A 22,806-nucleotide genomic window follows, 5' to 3' on the forward strand; every position below is an offset into this window, starting at 1 on the left:
CAGAAGTTGCCTTCAGAAGTTGTGGGAGTTTCATCCCTGGAAGCTTTCAAGAAGAGACTGGAGTTCAATTTGTCGAAATGATGTAGGGTCTCCTACTTGGGCAGGAGGGGGTTGGACTGGATGACCTCCAAGGTACCTTCCAACTCTGCTATTCTAAGACAGGTGGGCTCGGTGCCCTTTCTGTTAGGCGGGGGGGGGGAGCAAACATTTCCTAAGCATCGGAGACCCCCAAAGACGCCGCCTTCCGACAAAGCCATTCCCCTTGTGAGACCACGCCCAGGGACGTTATACGTTTGAGTCATTTTATTTCATTTTTCATCCCTTTACAAAGATTCCACTGGCTGTCACTCTTCCCACCACCCCGAAACAAAAAAAAAAGGAAGGTAATTCTCGATGCCTCTTACAAAAATCAATATAAATAGGTGTGGGGAGTGGGTGTACTAAAAAGAGGGGTGGATCGCAAAGTCTCAGCCAAGACGGCCGTGCTGGTCTTTAGGAAATTTAGAGAAGGGGGGTCCCCAACTCTTGGGCCATGGCGCACTACCGGGCCACAGCTTGTTCAAAGCCGGGCCGCCGGAGAAACGAGCAAATGTGTACTTCCACTTAACACGAGTGATAGGCAAGTAGCATATTTTTCGGAGTATAAGACGCACCTTTCCCCCCAAAAAAGAACGTGGAAATGGGGCGTCTTATACACCGAATATAGCCATTTTTGGTCTCCCGCATCCCATTTTTGCAAAAAAATGGGCGAAAAACAGGCCATTTTTGCAAAAATGGAGGGTTTTTTGCCTTCCCCCAGCCCCTAGGGGGCACTCTGCAGGCTTCAGCAGGACTGGAGGAAGGTAAAAATGCCTCCGTTTTTGCAAAAAAAGGGCCCATTTTTCGCAAGAACGGGGGGCATTTTTGTCTTCCCCCAGCCCTGCTGAAGCCTGCAGAGTGCCCCCTAGGGGCTGGGGGTAGGCAAAAACATTTTCCCCCCTTACTTACTACGTCTTCGAAATCTTGGTGCGTCTTATCCATCGGTGCGTTTTACAGTCCAAAGACGATGGTGATGCTTTGCACGCGAAGCTCCACTTAACACGAGTGGAAGGCGTACGGGCGTGAGCAGTGGGGGACGGGGGGGCTTGCATCCACGCGCCAATCTCCGTGCGAAAGGAAGCTTTGCACACGAGTGCAAGCGGCCTTCCTTCGTGCGAGGGGAGCTGCCCTTTGCTCAAACGCCCTCTACTCGGGTGCAAAGCTCTGTCGGAGCTGTGAGCGTGCGCCTGACACACACACACACACACACACACACACACACACACCAGGATAGGGCGCCAAGCTGGGGGCCGCTGGTTTGGAGCACCGGTCATCAAAAATCTTATTTAAAAAAAAAAAAACTGGAAAAACCAGCAGAATCTGCTGGGATTTCTTAGCTGCCATTGGTTGTGATGGAGGTAAAAAGTGTTTGAGTCCCCGTTTCAAAATCCAGAGATCTTCACTTCCTCTCCTGGGCTGTTCAACTGCTCATAGGTGTCCTCCAAGACCTGCCAGAGACAGCTCTCCAAGGGGAAGTCGTTGTCCACCAAGTTGACCAGGTAGTAGTTGTCGTGAATGTACTGGACGATCATACGGGAAGGCGATTCGTCTTCGTACAGCTTCGCCCACTGCTCGATCCACAAGGCGAAGGCCTCGTCCTGCCCACGGGAGAGAGCAGGGTTAGGGTTAGCCATGTGAAGAGGCCTTAGGCAGCAGAAGACGGCAAGGCTCGAACACAGGAGTCAGCTCGGGCGCAGTTCCCAAAATGAATACAGCAGTGATGGCTACGCTTTTTGTCGCCGTGGGCCAAAAGAGCAAGCGACTGCGGGCATGTGCCCATATACGTGCCCCCCCCCCACATGCGCACATCACCCCCCATGTGTGGTCTGCCCCCTGAACGTGTGCGCAAAACCCCGCCCCTGTGCATGCACCCCCCTTTCCTCCCCCCCGGCCATTTTTGGCTTCCAGGTTGGTGCGGGAGGCTTTGGGCCTGGAAGACCTCCTGCACTAACCTGGAAGCCAAACCGGGCCTGGTGGTGCTGTGGGAAGCCCAAAATGCAATGCGAGCATCCACCCTCCCATGCCCCCCCCCCCCGCGTGCATGCTCAGCGGGCGTGGCTCTCCATCACGGGAATACAGAGCCAAACCGTGAAGTTGGCCTAATTGCGGCCATTTTCTTTGTGTCGCTTTCCTTTTGGGAGGTTTCTCTTCTCAAGGCTTCAGGGCTGACACAGCCTGGGGCTCAGAGGTTAGGGAGTGGGGGTGGGGAGGCGTAGAGATAGCTAGGGTATTGTAGCCTCAATAAAACTGTTTCCCCTGGGAACCAAAGACGTCGGTGCAGGTGTTCAAAAGGTGGAGACTGAGGTCACCTACCGTGTTTCTCCAAAAATATAACATCTCCTGAAACTAAAGCCTTGCCACATTTTTCGGGTGGGCAAAAAATATAAGCTCCCCTGAAAATAAGACCCCGGGACGACAACCCCTCCCTCTGGCCAGGCAGAGCACCGCTCACTGACCTAGCGGTATCCTGAAGGCGCCAAGCCGCGGGAGCTGGGGGGGGCGGAAGAAAGGCTTTCACGTTGCTTGGTACCTTCGGGATACCGCAAGGTTGGGGAGTGGCGTTCTGCCTGGCTGGAGGGGGGAGTTGCCAGGCAGCTGCTCCCTTGCGAGCGGGCTCCCAAAGAGCCTTAGGGGTGAAGCAACCACCCGGCAAACCCCCTCTCCAGCCGGGCAGAGCACCATTCACTGACCTAGGGAGTAGCCCTAAGGCGCCAAGCCATGTGGCGCTCAGCTCACACACACACACCCAGCTCCCGCAGTTTGGCACTTTCGGGATACCCCCTAGTGCATGGAGCTCTGCCCGTCTGGAGAGGGGGGGTTGCGCGAGTGCCTGTTCCGCCCCCAGCTCGCATGCCTCCCAGCCCCACCATGCCCTGGGCCAGCTGTCCTTGCAGCAGCCGCTGAGCTCCGAGCAAAACTTCTTCTCCGGCTTCCAAACTCCGGAAGTCGGCTTCCGATTCTTCCAGCAGCGGCCGCTCTAGGAGTGTGCTGTATGATCCGGCAGCCTGCCCATAACCATAGAAAACACTGCCTGCCCATAACCATAGAAAACACTGCCTGCCCATAACAGCCTGTCCATAACCATAGAAAACACTGCCTGCCCATAGCAGCCTGTCCATAACCATAGAAAACACTGCCTGCCCATAACAGCCTGCCCATAACCATAGAAAACACTGCCTGCCCATAACAGCCTGCCCATAACCATAGAAAACACTGCCTGCCCATAGCAGCCTGTCCATAACCATAGAAAACACTGCCTGCCCATAACAGCCTGTCCGTAACCATAGAAAACACTGCCTGCCCATAATAGCCTGCCCATAACCATAGAAAACACTGCCTGCCCATAACAGCCTGCCCATACCCATAGAAAACACTGCCTGCCCATAACAGCCTGCCCATACCCATAGATTATCTAGACCCGCGCCAGTCCGGCTTTCGCCCTGGGCACAGCACTGAGACGGCCTTGGTCGCGTTGGTAGACGATCTCTGGAGGGCCAGAGATAGGGGCTGTTCCTCTATCCTGGTCCTATTAGACCTCTCGGCGGCTTTTGATACCATCGACCATGGTATCCTGTTGCACCGACTGGAGGGGTTGGGGATCTGGGGCACCGTCTTGCGGTGGTTCGGCTCCTACCTCTCCGGCAGGACGCAACGTGTGTTGGCAGGAGAGCAGAGGTCGACCCTAAGCCCCCTCATCTGTGGGGTGCCACAGGGGTCGGTCCTCTCGCCACTCCTGTTCAACACATACATGAAGCCGCTGGGTGAGATCATCCGTGGTTTTGGGGTGGGATACCACCTGTACGCTGATGATACTCAGCTGTACATTTCCACCCCGAACCACCCCAACGAGGCCGTCGAAGTGATGTCCCGGTGTGTGGAAGCCGTACGGGTCTGGATGGATGACAACCGACTCAGGCTCAACCCTTCCAAGACGGAGTGGCTGTGGGTTCCGGCTCCCCGGTTCAACCAGATAATTCCATCTCTGGCCATTGGGGGCATTCAACTTGCCCCCGTGGAGCGGGCGCGCAATTTGGGCGTCCTCCTGGATGCCAAGCTGTCCATGGATGAACATGTGACAGCTGTGGCCAGGGGGGCGTTCCATCAGGTTCGCCTGGTGCGCCAATTGCGCCCCCTATTGCACCGGGACGCTCTACGCACAGTCACCCATGCGCTGGTGACGTCTCGCCTGGACTACTGTAACGCTCTCTACATGGGGCTTCCCTTGAAATGCACTCGGAGACTACAGTTGGTCCAGAATGCGGCCGCGCGGGTGATTATGGGGAGCACCAGGTACTCCCATGTGACACCACACCTGCGCGAGCTGCACTGGCTTCCTGTGGTCTATCGAGTGCGTTTCAAGGTTTTGATTACGATCTTTAAAGCGCTCCATGGCTCAGGACCTAGTTACCTCCGGGACCGTATTCTGCCCCATACATCCCTACGACCTATTCGCTCGCACAGAGAGGGACTTCTCCAGGTGCCGTCCACTAGACAATGTCATGGGGCGGCGCCTAGGAGCAGAGCCTTCTCTGTGGCGGGCCCAGCCCTGTGGAATGACCTCCCCCCGGATATTAGGACCACTACAGACCTCCGCTCCTTCCGTGTTAAGCTCAAGACCCACCTTTTTCAAATATCTGGCCTGGCCCAACCATAACTTCGTTACGCTCCTGAGGGGTTTTTAATTCAGCAATTTTATTTAGGGGATTTTAAACTGTGTTTTAACTGTGTTTTTAGCTGTGTTTATTGTCTTTCACTTGCAGGTCTACTCTCCTCCATGCACAAATGTAATTGTCCTTGTTTTTTCGTATGTATGTGTGTCCTATGTGTATTTTATCTTTTTGACTGTACGCCGCCCCGAGTCCTTCGGGAGAGGGTTGCGGCTAATCAAATAAAATTTGATTGATTGATTGATTGATTGATAGAAAACACTGCCGGCCCATAACAGCCTGCCCATAACCATAGAAAACACTGCTTGCCCATAGCAGCCTGTCCGTAACCATAGAAAACACTGCCTGCCCATAACAGCCTGCCCGTAACCATAGAAAACACTGCCTGCCCATAACAGCCTACCCATACCCATAGAAAACACTGCCTGCCCATAACAGCCTGCCCATAACCATAGAAAACACTGCCGGCCCATAACAGCCTGCCCATAACCATAGAAAACACTGCTTGCCCATAACAGCCTCTCCATAACCATAGAAAACACTGCCTGCCCATAACAGCCTCTCCATAACCATAGAAAACACTGCCTGCCCATAACAGCCTGCCCGTAACCATAGAATGTGCCAAGCTGGAGGGGCAGGCAGAGCGCCACATGGCTTGGCGCCTTAGGGATACCCCCTAGGTCAGTGAATGGTGCTCTGCCCAGCTGGAGAGGGGGTTTGCCCGGTGGCTGCTCGTGAGCACGGTCACCTCGTCGCTGTTTCCCCCCTGAGGCTGTACCCGGCTCTCCGGGAGCCTGCTCACAAGGGAGCAGCCGCCTGTCAACCCCAAAACAATAAGCCCTCCCACTCTAATAAGCCCAAGGCCACATTTCGTGGGTCAAAAAAATATAAGACCCTGTCGTATTTTCGGGGAAACACGGTAGCAACTGGGCGACATGCTGATTGGACCGTAAGCATGGGGGGAAGTGACGTTACTTTTAATTGGATGTAAAACTGGTTGGAACTTAGAACCGTTTTTCCACCAAGCCTGTGCCAACTTGATATGCCCAAATAAAATGTTCTTTGAGGAATATCCCATTGAATGGGATGTAGAACTTGGAACCTTGACATACAGGTAGTCCTCAACTTATGACCACAACCGAGTCCAAAATTTCCGTCAGAAATTGGTTACGTGAGTTTTGTCTCATTTTACGCCTTGTCTTGCCACCGTTCTTAAGGGCAGCGCTGCAGCTGTTAAGTTAGCCGCACGGTTGTTAAGTGAATCCGGCTTGCTCGTTGACTTGGCTTGTCAGAAGGCTGCAAAAGCCCGACCCTGGGACTCTGCGACCGTCGTAAATATGAGTCGCCGGTCAAGCATCTGAATGTAAATCATGCAAATGTGGGGAGGCCATAAAGGTGGAAAATGGTCAGAATTCGCTTTTTTTCATTGTAACTTTGAATGGCCACTAAATGAACTGTTGTAAGTCAAGGAGTTTTCTCCCCCCCCCCCCCCCCCGCACCTGTGGGAAAACTATTTCACGTTACTACAAGATTCCAGATTTGGAGTTCTGCACGAAGCAGAGTCTTGGTCCCTGCAAAACCCCTTTTATTTACACGACTGTGAATTCCTCTCATTCACAGTCAGCAAGGCTTGGCAAACAGGCTTTCAGAGGAGTGTTTATCCACACGAACCTTATCTCGCTCGGAGAGCTGCCAGATAACTAGTTTCCAAGCGCAGGGCAAGGCAAAACTTGGCACAGAGTCTCTTATAGTCAAACAGGATTTCCACTCTTGAAACGACCGAAGGAACAAATTGTTTCCTGCAAAAGCCCCCCTCCCCATTCACTCTTCTTTTCTTTCCTGGGGGAGGGACCAATCACCTCCAAGGTGTGGCTTTACTCCCAAGTCGACCCTGCTTTCTTAGTTGTTCTTGTCTTCTGGCAGCTCTGCGCATGCGCACACTGGGAACAGGCTCCAGCTGTTCCTCTGCCTCACTGCTGTCTAGCTGCCTCTCTGTCTCCGACGCAGAGCCCTCGTCTGGACTGGACTGTGTTCGTCCCCAACCTCCTCGCTGCCAACTCCGCTGGCGGGCCACAACAGGTGCAGTTTTCAATCCTGTAAGTACCATATTTTTCGGAGTACAAGGCGCACCTTTTTCCCTCGAAAAAGAGGCTGAAAGTCTGGGTGCGTCTTATACGCTGAATACAGCATTGGCCTCCCAAAACCCGCCCCCTTCCCCAAAATGGCCGTGCAGAGCTTTTAGGAGGCTTTCAGAGAGCTCCTGGGGGTTGGGGAGGGCAGAAGTGAGCAAAAAACGGGCCGTTTTTGTTTCTCAATTTTGCCGCCCTCCCAAACCCTCAGGAGCACTCTATAAGCCTCCTAAACGCTATCTATGCCCATTTTTTGACAAAAAACGGGCCCATTTTCGTGAAAAAGGGCCATTTTTTGCTCATTTTTGCTCCCCCACCCCAGCCCCCAGGAGCACTCTATAAGTCTCCTAAAGGCTATCTATGTCCTTTTTTTTTTTTGACAAAAAACGGGCCCATTTTCGCGAAAAATGGGCCCGTTTTTGCTCATTTTTGTCCCCCACCCCAGCCCCCTGGAGCACTCTACAAGCCTCCTAAAGGCTATCCATACCCTTTTTTTAAAATGAACAATGGCCCTGTTTTCACAAAAAACAGGTTGTTTTTGGGAGGTCTGCAGAGTGCAAAAACTTTTTGGTTTTTAAATCTGCCTCTTCAAAACCTTGGTGCGTCTTATACTCTGAAAAATACGGTAATCACCGTAGAAACTGCAAACTTTTGGGGGTGTTTCCGAACGTAAACACCTTTCTAAGGTCTGAAAAAAGGCACTTAGGGCCATTTCTCGCACAACCGTTGCAGGATCCCTGTGGTCGCGTGATCCAAAATTCAGCCGCTTGGTAACTGACTCACAGTTGTGATGGTCGCAGTGTCCTGGGTTCGCGCGATCCCCTTTTGAGACCCCCTGACAATGAGGAAGGCAGATTCACTGAGCAACCGTGTTGCTAACGTAAACAACTGCAGGGATTCCCTTAACAACTCTGGCAAGAAAGGTCGTAAAAAGGGACAGAATTCACTGGACAATTGTCTGTCCGTCCGTCCCCCCTCAAGCCACAGGAATTTTAGGCTTCGTTATAAATCGAGGACTACTTGCATACGTTTTAAAATTTAAATGTCCCCAAGAGGTTTGTGCTATTTATGAGGATCAAACTACAGATTCATTCGTAAATAGGTTAAAACAGGGGTGTCCAAACTTGGGAACTTTAAGACTTGTGGACTTCAACTCCCAGAATTCCCCAGCCAGCATGGCTGGCTGGGGAATTCTGGGAGTTGAAGTCCACAAGTCTTAAAGTTCCCAAGTTTGGACACCCCTGGGTTAAAACAATCTAGGGAGCGCTGGGAAGAAATAAGACTGCCTGCTATTTTTTTCCCAAAGACAAGTCGTCAGTAGCTTCCCTTTGGATTGCAGGCTGGACTGTGAGAAATAGGCTAACCAGGAATCTACGGGTGGGAAAACGGAATAAATTTACCTTCCAGTACATGAAACTAACTGGATCCACCACTGTCGGCTGGATGATCTCTCTTCCTGGGAAGATCCCCCAGGTGACAGCGTTGGGCTGCATCTCGTGAGCGTTGGTCACGTTTTCTCCCTGAAGAAGCAACGGGAAAATGTTGAAGACGAAGAGCAAAAGTGGCCGTAGGTTTATTTTTTGTAGGTGCCACGGAGAGCTGGTGCGGTGGCCGAGAGGTGGAGCTCTCGCCTCACAATCAGGAGGCTGTGAGTTCGATTCTAGGCAGAGGCAGATATTTCTCGTTCTGAGCGCCGTGAGAATATATCTGCTGAACAAAACTCCGCACTGGCAACAGGAAGAGCATCTGGCCAGTAAATACTCAGCTCCATTCCGCTGCCCAGACTCCACCCCGCAAGGGATTATGGGGGCGTTAAAAGAAGATGAATGCCATGGAGGAGCTGTGCGGTCACCCAACTATTAGACCCTACTTGCAATATTACATCCAGTTTTGGTTGCAATGATAGACCAACAAGGAGGTTCCCTGGCCTCGAAGGCTCCGGGAACGCCAAAATCCACTCGTCACTGTAACCGAAGAGAAATGAACCCCTTGCAGAGATATTTACCCTGAAGGGAACTCAATCCGGTGAAGTGGAATCCAAGCTGAAATAATATTGAGGAATCTGTCTAGCAACCAGCCGAAATAGTAATGATGGGTTTGTGAAATAATAATGATGAATTTGTCTAGTAACCCAGAGAGAATTATTTTGCGTCTCTTTAGGCTGGACTGAGTTAAAAAAACTAAACCAGTCCAGTCAGAGGAGGCGTGACCAGCAATTTGCGTAACTCAGCCTCTAGGCCAATGATGGCGAACCTATGGCACGTGTGCCACAGGTGGCATGCGGAGCCATTTGTCAGGGCACGCGAGGCGCTGCTCTGTCAGCTGGCCATCGTGCATGCGCCAGCTGGCCAGCTGATTTCACCCTTTTTTAAAGCCATTTTACGCCCTCCCCAGGCTCCAGAGGCTTTATAGGAGCCTGGGGAGGGTGAAAAGAGCCTCCCCCGCCCCTCCAGAAGCCCTCCGGAGGCTTCAGGGACCGTCCGGAGGCTTCCCTGAACCTTCGGAACGCTTAAAACGACCCTCGAGCAATTAGGAAGTGACTTCCGGTTTGCTCGGAGGGTCGTTTTGAGCGCTCCGAATGCGTCAGGGAAGCCTCCGGACGGTCCCTGAAGCCTTCGGAACGCTTAAAATGACCCTCCGAGCAATCCGGCTCGGAGGATCGTTTTGAGCACTCTGAAGGCATCAGGGAAGCCTCCGGACAGTCCCTGAAGCCTTCGGAATCGGTTTGCTTGGAGGGTCGTTTTAAGCGCTCCGAATGTGTCAGGGAAGCCTCCGGACGGTCCCTGAAGCCTTCGGAACGCTTAAAATGACCCTCCGAGCAATCCGGAAGTGACTTCCGGTTTGCTCGGAGGGTCGTTTTGAGCGCTCTGAAGGCATCAGGGAAGCCTCCGGACAGTCCCTGAAGCCTCCGGGGGGCTCCGGGGGGGGCATGGGAGGCTCTTTTCGCCCTCCTCAGGCTCCTATAAAGCCTCTGGAGCCTGGGGAGGGCAAAAAAAGCATGTAAAATGGGGGGGGGGCTCGCGCCTGTTGTGGGGGGTCACGCATTGCATTATGGGTGCAGCACGGCCGCACACGACCCCCCCCTGCGCTCCCCCCACTTGTGGCACGCGAACCAAAAAAGGTTCGCCATCGCTGGTCTAGGCCAGTGGCCGGCAAGCCGCGGCTCGCGAGCCACACGCGGCTCTTTACACATTTTAATGCGGCTCTTCTGTGTGCCGGGCGCCCGCTACCCTCCCTCCTCTCGGGCACTTCAAAACAAGCACCCCTTTCCCTTTTTTCTTTTCGACCCACAATGATTAGGGAGGATCCTGAAGTCGGGCGGGGACGAGAAGCGAGGAGGCAGAAAAAGAAACGGAGGCTAAGGAGCTTCCCCCCGCCCCCTCCCAGCAAAAATCTAACCGGGGAGCCGGGCGGGCAGAAGCAAATTAGCCGATCACGCCGCGTGGAGGATCCTGAAGTCGGGCGGGGACGAGAAGCAAGGAGGCAGAAAAAGAAACGGAGGCTAAGGAGCTCCCCCCCCCGCCTCCTCCCAGCAAAAATCTAACCGGGGAGCCGGGCGGGCAGTAGCAAATTAGCCGATCACGCCACGTGCGTGATCGGCTAATTTGCTACTGCCCGCCGGGCTCCCCGGTTAGATTTTTGCTGGGAGGGGGCGGGGGGGAAGCTCCTTGGCCTCCGTCTCTTTTTCTCCCTCCTCGCTTCTTGGGGCTCCACCAATGGGGGAGTTTTAAGAGGTAACAATTGGCTGTTTTAAGACTGGTGGACTTCAATTCTCAGAATTCTGGGAGTTGAAGTCCACAAGTCTTCAAGCTGTCAGGTTTGAAGACCCTGGGTTTTTTTTTTCTAAAGGGTTGGGGGTGCGAGGGTCTTGCAACTTGACAGCTTTAAGACTTGCATGCTTCAGTGCCAGAGTTCCTGAGCCAACATGACTGGAGGAGGAATTCTGGGAGTTGAAGTCCACAAGTCTTCAAGCTGTCAGGTTTGAAGACCCCTGGGGTTTTTTTTTCTAAAGGGTTAGGGGTGCAAGGGTCTTGCAACTTGACAGCTTTAAGACTTGCATGCTTCAATGCCAGAGTTCCTGAGCCAACATGACTGGAGGAGGAATTCTGGGAGTTGAAGTCCACAAGTCTTAAAGCTGTCAGGTTTGAAGACCCCTTGGGGTTTTTTTCCTAAAGGGTTAGGGATGCAAGGATCTTGTAACTTGACAGCTTTAAAACTTGCGTGCTTCAAATGCCAGAGTTTTTGAAACTAAAAGCAGTGTACCATCCTATGTATTTTCGGTTTTAAAAATGTGGCTCTCAAAATAAATTTCAATCGTGGTTTTGGCGAGATTTGGCTCAGTTGAAAAAAAAGGTTGCCCACCACTGGTCTAGGCTATTGGACAAAGTTATCCCATGCTTGGATTCCCCAAGCAGCGCACTAGAGAAAAGATGTTGAGACTCTAGAAAGAATGCAGATAAGAGCAACCAAGATGATAAGGGAGCTGGAGGCTAAAACATAGGAAGAACGGTCCCTTCCAACTCTGTTATCCTGCTATTATTTTTCTAATCATGCCGAGCTGAGCTGATCCTATTTTCCGATCAATGGGAGATGCTTGCTTTTGAGGGGGATCAAAAGACAGAGGTCCCCCGTGGACCAGCACTAGGCCACAGCATTCCAGAAACCGGACCACGCAAACAAGCGAAGCCCCATCCGTGAGATGCAGACAGCACGGAAAACCACGTTTCCCTCCGGTCCGTGAAAAACACCTCTCTCCACGGAACCGGTCCCTTGTGCCCCAAAGTTTTTTGGGGGGGAGGGGGGGCTGGCCTGAGAAATTCCAGAATACCTTCACGTTGACGATATGGTAATTCACCCGCTGTCCGTATTTTTTCAGAACTGTGAGAAGAGCTTTGATGTTCTCGGTGGAAGTAAAAAACTCCAGGTAAGCCTGTAATGGGGGGGGGGGCGGGGAGGGGGAGGGGGAGGGAGAGAGCAGAGGAGAGAATAGGACAGCAATTTCTCTTCTTCTTATATATAATTTTTTTTAATGTAAACATTTCATCTTCCATTAAACATTGTTATCGTCTGAGTACAAATACCTCTGTGCAATAGGAATCAAACTTCGCAGTATTTATTTATTACATCGATACCGATTCTCTAATCTGACAATAATAATAATAATAAGCATAATAAACCTATTCATTTCTCCCGGTTAACCTATCTTCTAATAAAGAATATCATAGTAATATTAAACACAACACTCTTATCAGACATATTACCCTGTTTCCCCGAAAATAAGACCTCCCCGGATAATAAGCCCAATCCAGCTTTTGAGTGCATGCACTAAAATAAGCCCTCCCCCCAAAATAAGCCCTCCCTAAAAATATAGCAACACAGCAGTAGCCATGAGGTGACCACCCTTGCCGCCTCCTGCACCTCAAAAATAATAAGACCTCCCCGAAAGTAAGGCCAAGTGCTTATTTCAGAGATCAAAAGAAAGACCCTGTCTTATTTTCGGGGAAACACGGTAGTAAAAAAATCACATTGTTTACACATCTTCGTCTTAAACTTATTTTCTATGTTTCGCTAATCTCCATTTCTTTCTGGCTTCTGTTTTTGTTCCGCAACCATCCATAAAATAACTGTATGTCATACAGCAGTGGTGGCAAACCGATGGCACTCGTGCCAGAGGTGTCACTTAGAGACCTCTCTGTGGGCACGTATGCTGTTGCCCAGCTCCATCGCATTTCTCCCACAGGAGGGAGAGAGGGAGGGAGGGGAAGAGAGAGGGAAAGAGAGAGGGAGAAAGAGAGAGGGAGAAAGAGAGGGAGGGAAAGAGAGAGGGAGAAAGAGAGGGAGGGAAAGAGAGAGGGAGAGAGAGAGAGAAAGAGAAGGAGAAAGAGAGGGAGGGAAAGAGAGAAATGATATTACAAACGTTTTCTTTTTTTATTGTTGATAAACGTAATATTTCAAAAGCAGGGGAAAAAAGTGCATTTATCACATTTTGCTTAGAACAATTAGCAGAATTCTGCCTTGTTTATCATTATTTTAAACCTCATTATTCAGGTTAAATTGCAATGTCGGCACTTTGCGATAAATAAATGGGTTTTGAGTTGCAGTTTGGGCCGTCCCCGTCATATAGTATTCGGTTTGTTCTTTCTCTTTGATAGCCAGTGTTAATCTATTGATTTCTGCACATTCTAATATTTTCCTAATCACATTCTCCCTGGGAAGGGATCTCTTCACTCTTCCAGTTTTGTGCAAATACAATTCTAGCCGCAGTATAATACATGTATAATTAAATATGCCTTCTCTTTACTATACGTTTCGGGCAAAATCCCCAACCCAAAATATTTCTGGTTTTAAGTCGACGTGATGCTTTGTCATCTTTTCCAATCACTTTTGTATTTTCGTCCCATATTTTTTTGCTTCCGCACACGGCCACCACATATGATAGTATGACCCAGGTGTCTGGACAGCGATTTCCCTTCTGTCCACACAGCTTAAAGTCGATGAGGTTGAAACAACTTCACAAGCAGCCACCATTTTTAAGAAACCTAAATTAAATATATATATATTTTCCAGTTGCTGCTTCCAATGGTCTGGGTTCCCAATTTGCTGACCCGCCCAAAACAATCTCGGTTTTCACAACCGACAAACTCAAATAATAATCCTAGCCGAGGTTAGTTAAGGGTGTGTGTAACTCTCTTTTCTGTCATTAACTGTAACCAAATATCTATATGAAGCATTTTCCAGTTCCTATTAGGACCATATATGTCAAATGTAGCAATCAGCAACTGTATACGTAATGTGGGGTATAAAACCCTGTTTATGATAATCATTCGGGGTCCGGACAAGCTGTTTTATCTTTGTTCGGTCCTTATGCATAATAAACTGTTTCCTACACTGGAGTGCTTGGCCTGTGTCCTTCCCTTTTCCTACTTCAAGGGTGTTGGGCGAACACGGCTTCTCTCTCTGTGCGTATTGTAAAAGGTATTTAAGCGGTGAGCTTTTTTAAAAATTTCATTAGGCTGTAAGGAGAGAGGCAGGGAGAACACAATTCTTGGGCGGGGGGTGCGTGGTTTGATGTTGGGAATTACGGAGGGGAGGGGGGGATTCGCATGCAGTGGAGCCCATATTCACCGCGCGGCTGGGTTGTAACTGCTTTTTCGCGAGTCGTTTTAATAAGGGGAGGAGACTGCCAGCATGGAAGAGCCACGGTGGCGCAGTGGTTAGAGTGCAGTACTGCATGATACTAAGAGTCGGCTGCCTGAGATTTGGCAGTTCGAATCTCATCAGACTCAAGGGTGGCTCAGCCTTCCATCCTTCCGAGGTGGGTAAAATGAGGACCCAGGTTGTTGGGGGCAATGAGGCTGACTCTGCAAACCGCTTAGAGAGGGCTGTAAAAGCAACTGTGAAGTGGTATATAAGTCTAAGTGCTATTGCTATCTCCCTTCCTTCCTTCCTTTTTTCCCTCCCATTGATTAGAATGTGGTATTACAGGCTAACTCTGCCCACTGCCGGGAGTTCGATCCTGACTGGCTCAAGGTTGATTCAGCCTTCCATCCCTCCAAGGTGGGTAAAATGAGACCCAGATTGTTGGGGGCAAGAGGCTGACTCTGTCAACCGCTTAGAGAGGGCTGCAAAAACACCGTGAAGCGATATGTAAGTCTAGGTGCTATTGCTATCTTCCTTCCTTCCTTCCTTCCTTGCTTGCTTGCTTGCTTGCTTGCTTGCTTGCTTCCCTCCTTCTTTCCTTCCTTCCCAGTGGTTAGAGTGAAGTATTGCAGGTTAATTCTCCCCACTGTCAGGAGTTCGATCCTCACCAGGCTCAAGGTTGACTCAGCCTTCCGTCCTTCCGAGGTGGGTAAAATGAAGACCCAGATTGTTGGGGGGCAAGAGGCTGACTCTGTCAACCGCTTAGAGAGAGCTGTAAAAACAACTGTGAAGCGGTATATAAGTCTAAGTGCTATTGCTATGGGTAGCTTGGGACAACCTATTGCTGTCTTCTCTAGGGCTTCACTCTGGGGTGTCATTCATGGACCTCCCAGCAGCAAAAACAGGCTTGCAAATGAGCTTAAAATTCAAGGGGGCTGATTATCCTCTGTTGACCCACACGAGGTTCTCTAATACTGTTTATTCTCTGTGCTACTGTTTAATCTCGCTCGAATGATTTTAAGACTCAAAATCCCCTCTTCCCTGGTCTTCTGAATGGGTGGTTGCTTGAGGTTTGAGCTTCTCTCTCCTTAGGTCCAAAACCAGCCAGGAGACCTTATGCCGGTCCCTCTTTCTCAGCCCCGGGAGCAAGCAACGGCCAACCACTTCCAAAAGAGAGTTTTCCCAGGGATCAAGACTGACCCAATGGGACAGAAATAATCAACCAAGTTGATTAAGGAGGCTACTCTTGTGGCCCGCCAGCGGACAGTGGAGCTGGCAGTAGATTCGGACAGTGAGGAGGTTGGGGAGGAAGATGGGCCAGTCCTGGAGTCTGGGGAAGGCTCTGATGAGGGCTCTGTGTCAGAGGCAGAGATGGGGCCAGGGCCATCTGACAGTTATCAGCTGCCTTCGGAGTCGGATATCAGTGAGGGAGACGAACAGCCGGAGCCTGTTCCCAGTGTGCGCATGTGCAGAGCTGCCAGAGGAAGGGAACAGTTAAGGAACAAGGGTCAACTTGGGAGTAAGGCCACAAGTGGACGGTGAATGGCCCCTCCCAGAGGGAATAAAAGAGGAGCGAAAGGGGAGTGGAGTTTGCAGGAGGCCATTAGTTCATCCCTGCATTCTTGCCAAGTATTGCAGCGTCTGAAAGATATCGGCCTGGCCACTCTCCACTCTCGCCTGATAAAGGTCACTAATTGTGAACTATCTTGAAAGATTGTGGGAGAGGAAAGACTTTGCTGGAGAGGAATTCACTCTCAATTAAATAAAAGGGGTTTATTGGGGTGAGGACTCGGCTTCGTGCTACCGGGGAAGCCTCGGTCAGAGCAGCTACCTTCTGGAAGACGTAGCCACCTTCTGGTCCCCAACCCACGATGGGGTCCGTGGAAGGCTTTCCGTTGATGTTAGGTTGGGAGTTGATGGTCAGGATGCCTCTCCGGTTGACTTTAACCAGCTCGTCCTTCATGAGGTTGGTCTCAGCGGCCAGAGGGTCATCGTTCCATGGCAAACAGGTGACCTTGAGGAAAAGGACCATGCATTAAAAGCTGTAGAAGTGTGTTTCTCTCATCAACTTTGGAAGACGGGTGGACTTCAACTCCCAGAATTCCCTGCACCTCTATAAATGTCTGGTTTGGCTCCGCCACCCAACAAGAGAGACACAGACTTCAGAGGATAATTAGAACTGTGGAAAAAAATAATTACCCCCAACCTGCAGTATTGAGGACCTGTATCCGGCACGAGTCAAAAAGGGGGCTGTGAAAATATCTACAGACCTCTCACATCCTGGACATAAATTGTTTCGACTTCTACCCTCAAAACGATGCTATGGAGCCCTGCACACCAAGACAACTAGACACAAGGATAGTTTTCCCCCATGCCATCCCTCTGCTAAGCAAATAATTCCCACAACACTGTCGAATTGTCTACTAAGACCGTGTTACTATTCTTCTTCTCACCCTTCCTATTACCTATCTCCTCCCACTTATGACTGTAACCATGTTGCTTGTGTCTTAAGATTTAAATTGTTTTATTTAGTTTCCTAGTGTGATTTTGATTGCTTATTTAGTATCCTATGACTATCACTAAGTGTTGTATCTTACGATTCTTGAGGAATATATATTTTTATGGACACTGAGAGCTTCTGAAGTGACTAGTCTATTCTCTAGTCTAGCCTCTATAGTGTCTAGTCTATTCTCTAGTCTAGTCTAGTGTCTAGCCTCTAGTCTAGTCTAGTCTCTACTCTAGTCTAATCTAGTGTCTAGTCTAGTGTCTAGTCTACCATGTTTCCCCGAAATTACGACATGTCCTGATAATAAGACCATGCCATATTTTGCCTGTGGGCAAAAATATACGTCCTCCCCCAATAATAAGCCTCCTGGACAACCCACCCACCCCTCCAGCCAGGCAGAGCGCCACTCACCAACCTAGCGATATCCCGAAGGCGCAAAGCCGCAGGAGCCGGGAGGAGGGGCGGCAAAGGCGCTCACATTGCTTGACACCTTTGGGATACCGCTGGGTTGGTGGGTGGCACTGTGCCCAGCTGAAGTGGGGGATTGCCGGGCTGCTGCTCTCACGAGCAGCTGCCCGGCAACCCCCCTTTCTAGCCGGGCAAAGCGCCACTCACCGACCCAGTCATATGCCAAAGGCGCTAAGCCGTGTGACGCTCTGCCCGGCTGGAAAGAGAGGTTGCCCGAGCACTTGTTCTGCCTCCAGCTCATGTGACTCCCAGACTCAACATACCCAGCTCTCCCTGCAGGGCTGGGCCAGGGCGCCGCAGCCACCACAGCCCCGCTGCCACTGCCGCCATGGCCCCGCTGCCACCATGCTCCAAGCATAACAGGCTTCCAAACTCCAGAGATCCGCTGCTGAGTCTTCCAGCAGCGGCTGCTCTGGGACTACGCTCTATGGTTGTGTGCTGGCTGTTGGAAGACTCTGGTGGGACAGAGAGTCTTCCCACAGCTAGCACACAACCATAGAGCGTAGTCCCAGAGCGGCCGCTGCCGGAAGTCTCGGCAGCGGATCTCCGGAGTTTGGAAGCCGGTTATGCTCGGAGCATGGCGGCGGTGGCGGCAGTAGAGCAGCGGTGGCAGCAGGGCCACGGCGGCAGCGGCACCCTAGCCCAGCCCTGCAGGGAGAGTTGGACATGGTGAAGCTGTGAGGCACGCGAGCTAGAGGCAGAACAAGTGCTCGCGCAACCTCTCTTTCCAGCCGGGCAGAGTGCAATGTGGCTTAGCGCCTTTGGGATATGACTGGGTCAGTGAGTGGCGCTCTGCCCGGCTAGAAAGGGGGGTTGCTGGGCGGCTGCTCATGAGTGTGGTCACCTCATGGCGGCTTTGTTGCGCTGCTGTGACAGCGCAACACAGCCAATTGCTCCTGAGGTTGTGCCCGGCTCTTCGGGCGCCCGCTCGCAAGAGAGCAGCCACTCGGCAACCCCAAACCAATAAGACCCCTCCCCCCCGAGAATAAGGCCCAAGCAAAATTTGGGGTGGGGGGGGTGTCAAAAGAATGTAAGACCTTCTCTTATTTTCGGGGAAACACGGAAGTTTAGTGTCTAGTCTAGTGTCGTGTCTAGTCTAGCCTAGTCTAGTCTATTCTAGTCTATTCTCTAGTCTATTCTCTATTCTCTAGTCTATTCTCGTCTATAGTCTAGTGTCGTGTCTAGTCTAGTGTTGTGTTGTGTCTAGTGTCGTGTAGTATCTAGTCTCTAGTCTAGTGCCTAGTCTATTCTCTAGTCTAGTGTAGTCTATAGTCTATTCTCTAGTCTATTCTCTAGTCTAGTGTAGTCTATAGTCTAGTGTCTAGTCTAGTGTTGTGTTGTGTCTAGAGTCATGTCTAGTGTCGTGTCTAGCCTAGTGACGTGTCTAGTAGTCTAGTGTCTAGTCTAGTCTAATCTCTATTATATTCTAGTCTAGTCTAGTGTCCAGTCCAGTCCATAATTTTTTGACATACCATTATACCAGAGGTGGGTTGCTACCGTTTCGCACCAGTTCGGGAGAACTAGTAATGGAAATTGCGATTGGGTCGCCAAACTGCAAGGACTGCAGGCTCACCATGCCCCGGTCACTGCGGCATGTTTCTTTGACAGTTTTAATGGTCTGCCCATGTGCGCCCACCGCTGCTTTATACATTTTAGATAACTTATCTGGTTTTAGATACCAGCGGCCAAGGTTGAGACACACGGCTGGAGAAGGGAACTCTACAACAAAGCAGCCAACTTTGGCTTTGTCTTCTCATGGCCAACATCCATCTTTCTTCTTCTTTCACCAGAACATGTCCATGCTTTTCATGAATGCTCACCTTGTGTCCATTTCTGTTGGCCTCTCCAGCGATGTAGCACCTGAAGACTTCGTAGACGCTCTCCTCGCTGGTCAGCTCTTCTCCCCACATCTTCAGGAGTTCTTCCCGGGGGGATTTGCTCTTCAAGTAGAAAAGGTAGTAGTCTTTCAGCTCCCCAAAGGCGGGGGACGAAGAGTTGCCCCTGGAGATTTGGGGGAGAATTGGCAAGAGGGTGAAGAGACAGAAAAACCAACGTAGGAAATTCTCAATCGCCTTGGTCGATTGTTGCCTTTAAATTAAGGTTTAAATTAATGAGTTAACTACAGATTAATTCATAAATATGTGAAAACAATCTAGGGAGCGTTGGAAAACAATAAGACTTGCTGCTGCTTTTTTCCCCAAAGATGAGTTGTTGGTAGCCTCCCTTTGGATTGCAGGCTGGGCTGTGAGAAATACAGAGGACTTGTACTCCGTACGAAGTACAGAGACATGCACAGAAATATCTTGGCACGAAAGCTAGGCTGCCTGTGAGGCAGGGCAGAAGCAGCCATTTGAGAGTAGCAAGCAAAACTGCCTCATACAGAGTAGACAGTAGACAAGAGTAAGGTTCTACATTTAGGCAAGAAAAACAAAATGCACAGGTACAGTATAGGTGGTACCTTGCTCAGTAGTAGTAACTGTGAGAGGGATCTTGGAGTCCTAGTGGACAACCATTTAAATAGGAGCCAGCAGTGTGCAGCAGCTGCCAAAAAAGCCAACACAGTCCTAGGCTGCATCAACAGAGGGATAGAATCAAAATCACGTGAAGGGTTAATACCACTTTATAATGCCTTGGTAAGGCCACACTTGGAATACGGCATTCAGTTCTGGTCGCCACGATGTAAAAAAGATGTGGAGACTCTAGAAAGAGTGCAGAGAAGAGCAACAAAGATGATTAGGGGACTGGAGACTAAAACATATGAAGAACGGTTGCAGGAACTGGGTATGTCTAGTTTAATGAAAAGAAGGACTAGGAGAGACATGATAGCAGTGTTCCAATATCTCAGGGGCTGCCACAAAGAAGAGGGAGTCAAACTATTCTCCAAGGCACCTGAGGGTAGAACAAGAAGCAACGGGTGGAAACTAATCAAGGAGAGAAGCAACTTAGAACTGAGGAGAAATTTCCTGACAGTTAGAACAATTAATCAGTGGAACAGAAGTTGCCTCCAGAAGTTGTGAATGCCCCAACACTGGAAGTCTTTAAGAAGATGTTGGATAGCCATTTGCCTGAAACGGTAGAGGGTTTCCTGCCTAGGCAGGGGGTTGGACTAGAAGACCTCCGAGGTCCCTTCCAACTCTACTATTGCATTGTATTGTATTTCTGCAAAACTTAGGCACAGGTCTAGAAATCTCACCCAATGAAACGTTTGCATCACAGTTGTAAATGCTCCAACATTGGAAGTTTTAAGAAGAGATTAGATAACCATTTGTCTGAAGTGGTGCAGGGTTTCCTGCCTAAGCAGGGGGTTGGACTAGAAGACCTCCAAGATCCCTTCCAGTTCTGTTATTCTGAAATTTATTCTGAAATAGGCTAACCAGAAATCAACCCACTGTGGTTGTAGGTCGAGGACTACCTATGTATAATTTATGCTAAAAATTGGGGGATTATATATGATGTATATAAAACTTTAACTTTAACTTTTATTTAATTTATAAACCGCACCCTCTCCCCGAAGGGACTCGGGATGGTGTACAGTCATATTAAAACACAATATAAATACATATAGATGGAGGAGGCAACATACAAACTGTACAATAATAATTAAAATTAAAAATTAGAGATACATTAAAATCTACCCCTAAAAACTACCCCAGAATAAAATAATTGCCAGGAGGATAAAAATGGGACTATAAATGGGCTAGGCCAGCTAATTGGAACAGGTGGGTCTTGAGTTTCTTACGGAAGGAGCGGAGGTCAGTAGTGGTTCTGATATCGAGGGGGAGATCATTCCAGAGGGTCGGGCCCATCACAGAGAAGGCTCTACTCCTGGGCGCCGCCCGTTGGCACTGCTTAGTGGACGGCACCTGGAGGAGTCCCTCCCTGTGGGAGCGAATTGGTCGCAGGGATAAAAACAGAATCCGACAACCAAATCCTGAATAAGGAGCTGACGTGAATTGGTTTTAAGCGCGATTGTTTTCCAGAACAAGCTATTTCGTTTTGCGTCAACAGGCAAGAGCACTACACTTACCATCGTCCATTGGGGAATTCGTCCCACTCCTGCGTCCGATAGATGTAGCTCTTCGGCCGGGAAGCCCAGAAAATAGGCCGGACGTCTTCGACGCGCCGTTTGGGGTGAGCACTGACTGCCCATGGCAAGGGACGCCTGGCATGGAGAATATCAGGGCCAGGAAAATTAAAAACGTTTCAAACTTTGGATCAGACTTTTCCAGGTTTTTTTTAAAGGTACCTCATCTTGACCTCACTAACCATGATGGAAAAGGAAGGGCTATCCTGAACTACCGTTAGTTGTGAAATGGATAAGTCTAGTTTGGACTCTTCCCTCGGGGGTTTGAAATTTTGGTTCTGTTTTTCTTAATTTGTATTTTGCAATCTACCCTGACTTCTCCTGGATGTCAACAGTGGCATTTTTTAAAGCAAGCTGACTCCAAACTCAGCTTAACGGGGAAGGGAGGTCAAAGGTATTAATGAATTATTATTCATTATTAGTATTATTATTCATAGCCAAGGACAGAGATCTCCAAACTTGGCCACTTTAAGACTTTGTGGACTTCAACTCCCACCATTCCCTGAAATTTGGCCACTTTAAGACTGGTGGACTTCAACTCCCAGAATTCCCCTGAAACTTGGCCATTTTTAAGACTTTGTGGAATTCAACTCCCAGAATTCCACATGTGGACTTCCACTCCCAGAATTCCACAGAAACTGGGCCATCTTTAAGACTTGCGTACTTCAACTCCCAGAATTCCGCAGAAACGTGCCCACTTTAAGTCTTCATAGACTTCAACTCTCAGAATTCCCCTGAAACTTGGCCATTTTTAAGACTTTGTGGTCTTCAACTCCCAGAATTCCACAGAAACTGGGCCATCTTTAAGACTTGCGTACTTCAACTCCCAGAATTCCCAAAGAAATGTGCCCACTTTAAGTCTTCACAGACTTCAACTCCCAGAATTCCACAGAAACTGGGCCATTTTTAAGACTTGCGTACTTCAACTCCCAGAATTCCGCAGAAACGTGCCCACTTTAAGTCTTCATAGACTTCAACTCTCAGAATTCCCCTGAAATTTGGCCATTTTTAAGACTTTGGGGTCTTCAACTCCCAGAATTCCACAGAAACTGGGCCATCTTTAAGACTTGCGTACTTCAACTCCCAGAATTCCCAAAGAAACATGCCCACTTTAAGTCTTCATAGACTTCAACTCCCAGAATTCCACAGAAACTGGGCCAATTTGAAGACTTGTGGACTTCAACTTCCAGAATTCCCCAGCCAGATCGAATTCTGGGAGTTGAAGTCCACAAAGTCTTCAAGTGGCCAAGTATGGAGTCTTAAAATAGCCAAGACCAAATTCCTCATCTGGGTTTGGCTCCGTGGAATAGGCCAATCCAGACATTAGGGTAATTAACCATGATTTGTGGCTCAACGGGGATTGGAAAGGAGACCATTGGGGCTTGTTCACCAAGCCGAGGCTGAGCCGCAGGTATCCGGCCATCCCACCTTCTGGACAGACCCACCTTGGGTCTTCTTTCCAGAGGCCCAACCGTCGGAGGATCTCCATGGTAGCCACCTCGCGGTTCAGGGTGTAGAAATGCAGACCTTGGACCAGGCCGCTGTCTAAGAGTTCTCGGCACATCTGGACGGCCAGTTCAATGCCGTAGTTCCTGATGGCCGCATCGTTGTCCTTGATGGGCTCAATGACGTCCTTGATTTCCTGAGGCACCACCAATTTTGAGAGCTTCACAAGCTGGCGCAGAGAGTGATAACCCTGAAAGAAACCAAGATGGCCGGCTGAGGGTTGAAAGG

At 49.8% G+C, this 22,806-nt stretch overlaps 1 protein-coding gene across 3 annotated transcripts in view; it reads right to left on the reverse strand.

Moving 5' to 3' along the window:
- Positions 1–285: 285 nt before the first annotated feature.
- The window catches only part of MTHFR (methylenetetrahydrofolate reductase), a 39,254-nt gene continuing 16,733 nt past the window's right edge, over positions 286–22,806 (reverse strand). For all 3 annotated transcript variants that reach the window (XM_081954635.1, XM_081954636.1, XM_081954634.1), the window contains 7 exons: positions 22,518–22,768; positions 21,016–21,150; positions 18,809–18,989; positions 15,846–16,028; positions 11,703–11,804; positions 8,275–8,394; positions 286–1,676 (listed from right to left, as the gene is read on the reverse strand). In XM_081954635.1, the coding sequence (XP_081810761.1) occupies positions 1,461–1,676; positions 8,275–8,394; positions 11,703–11,804; positions 15,846–16,028; positions 18,809–18,989; positions 21,016–21,150; positions 22,518–22,768 (1,188 nt within the window). In that variant the 3' untranslated portion in view covers positions 286–1,460. The remainder of the gene's footprint in view (positions 1,677–8,274; positions 8,395–11,702; positions 11,805–15,845; positions 16,029–18,808; positions 18,990–21,015; positions 21,151–22,517; positions 22,769–22,806) is intronic.

The sequence above is a fragment of the Natrix helvetica genome (genome assembly GCF_964273705.1).
Source record: "Natrix helvetica genome assembly, chromosome: 5".
In the NCBI taxonomy this organism is placed as follows: Eukaryota; Metazoa; Chordata; class Lepidosauria; order Squamata; family Natricidae; genus Natrix; species Natrix helvetica.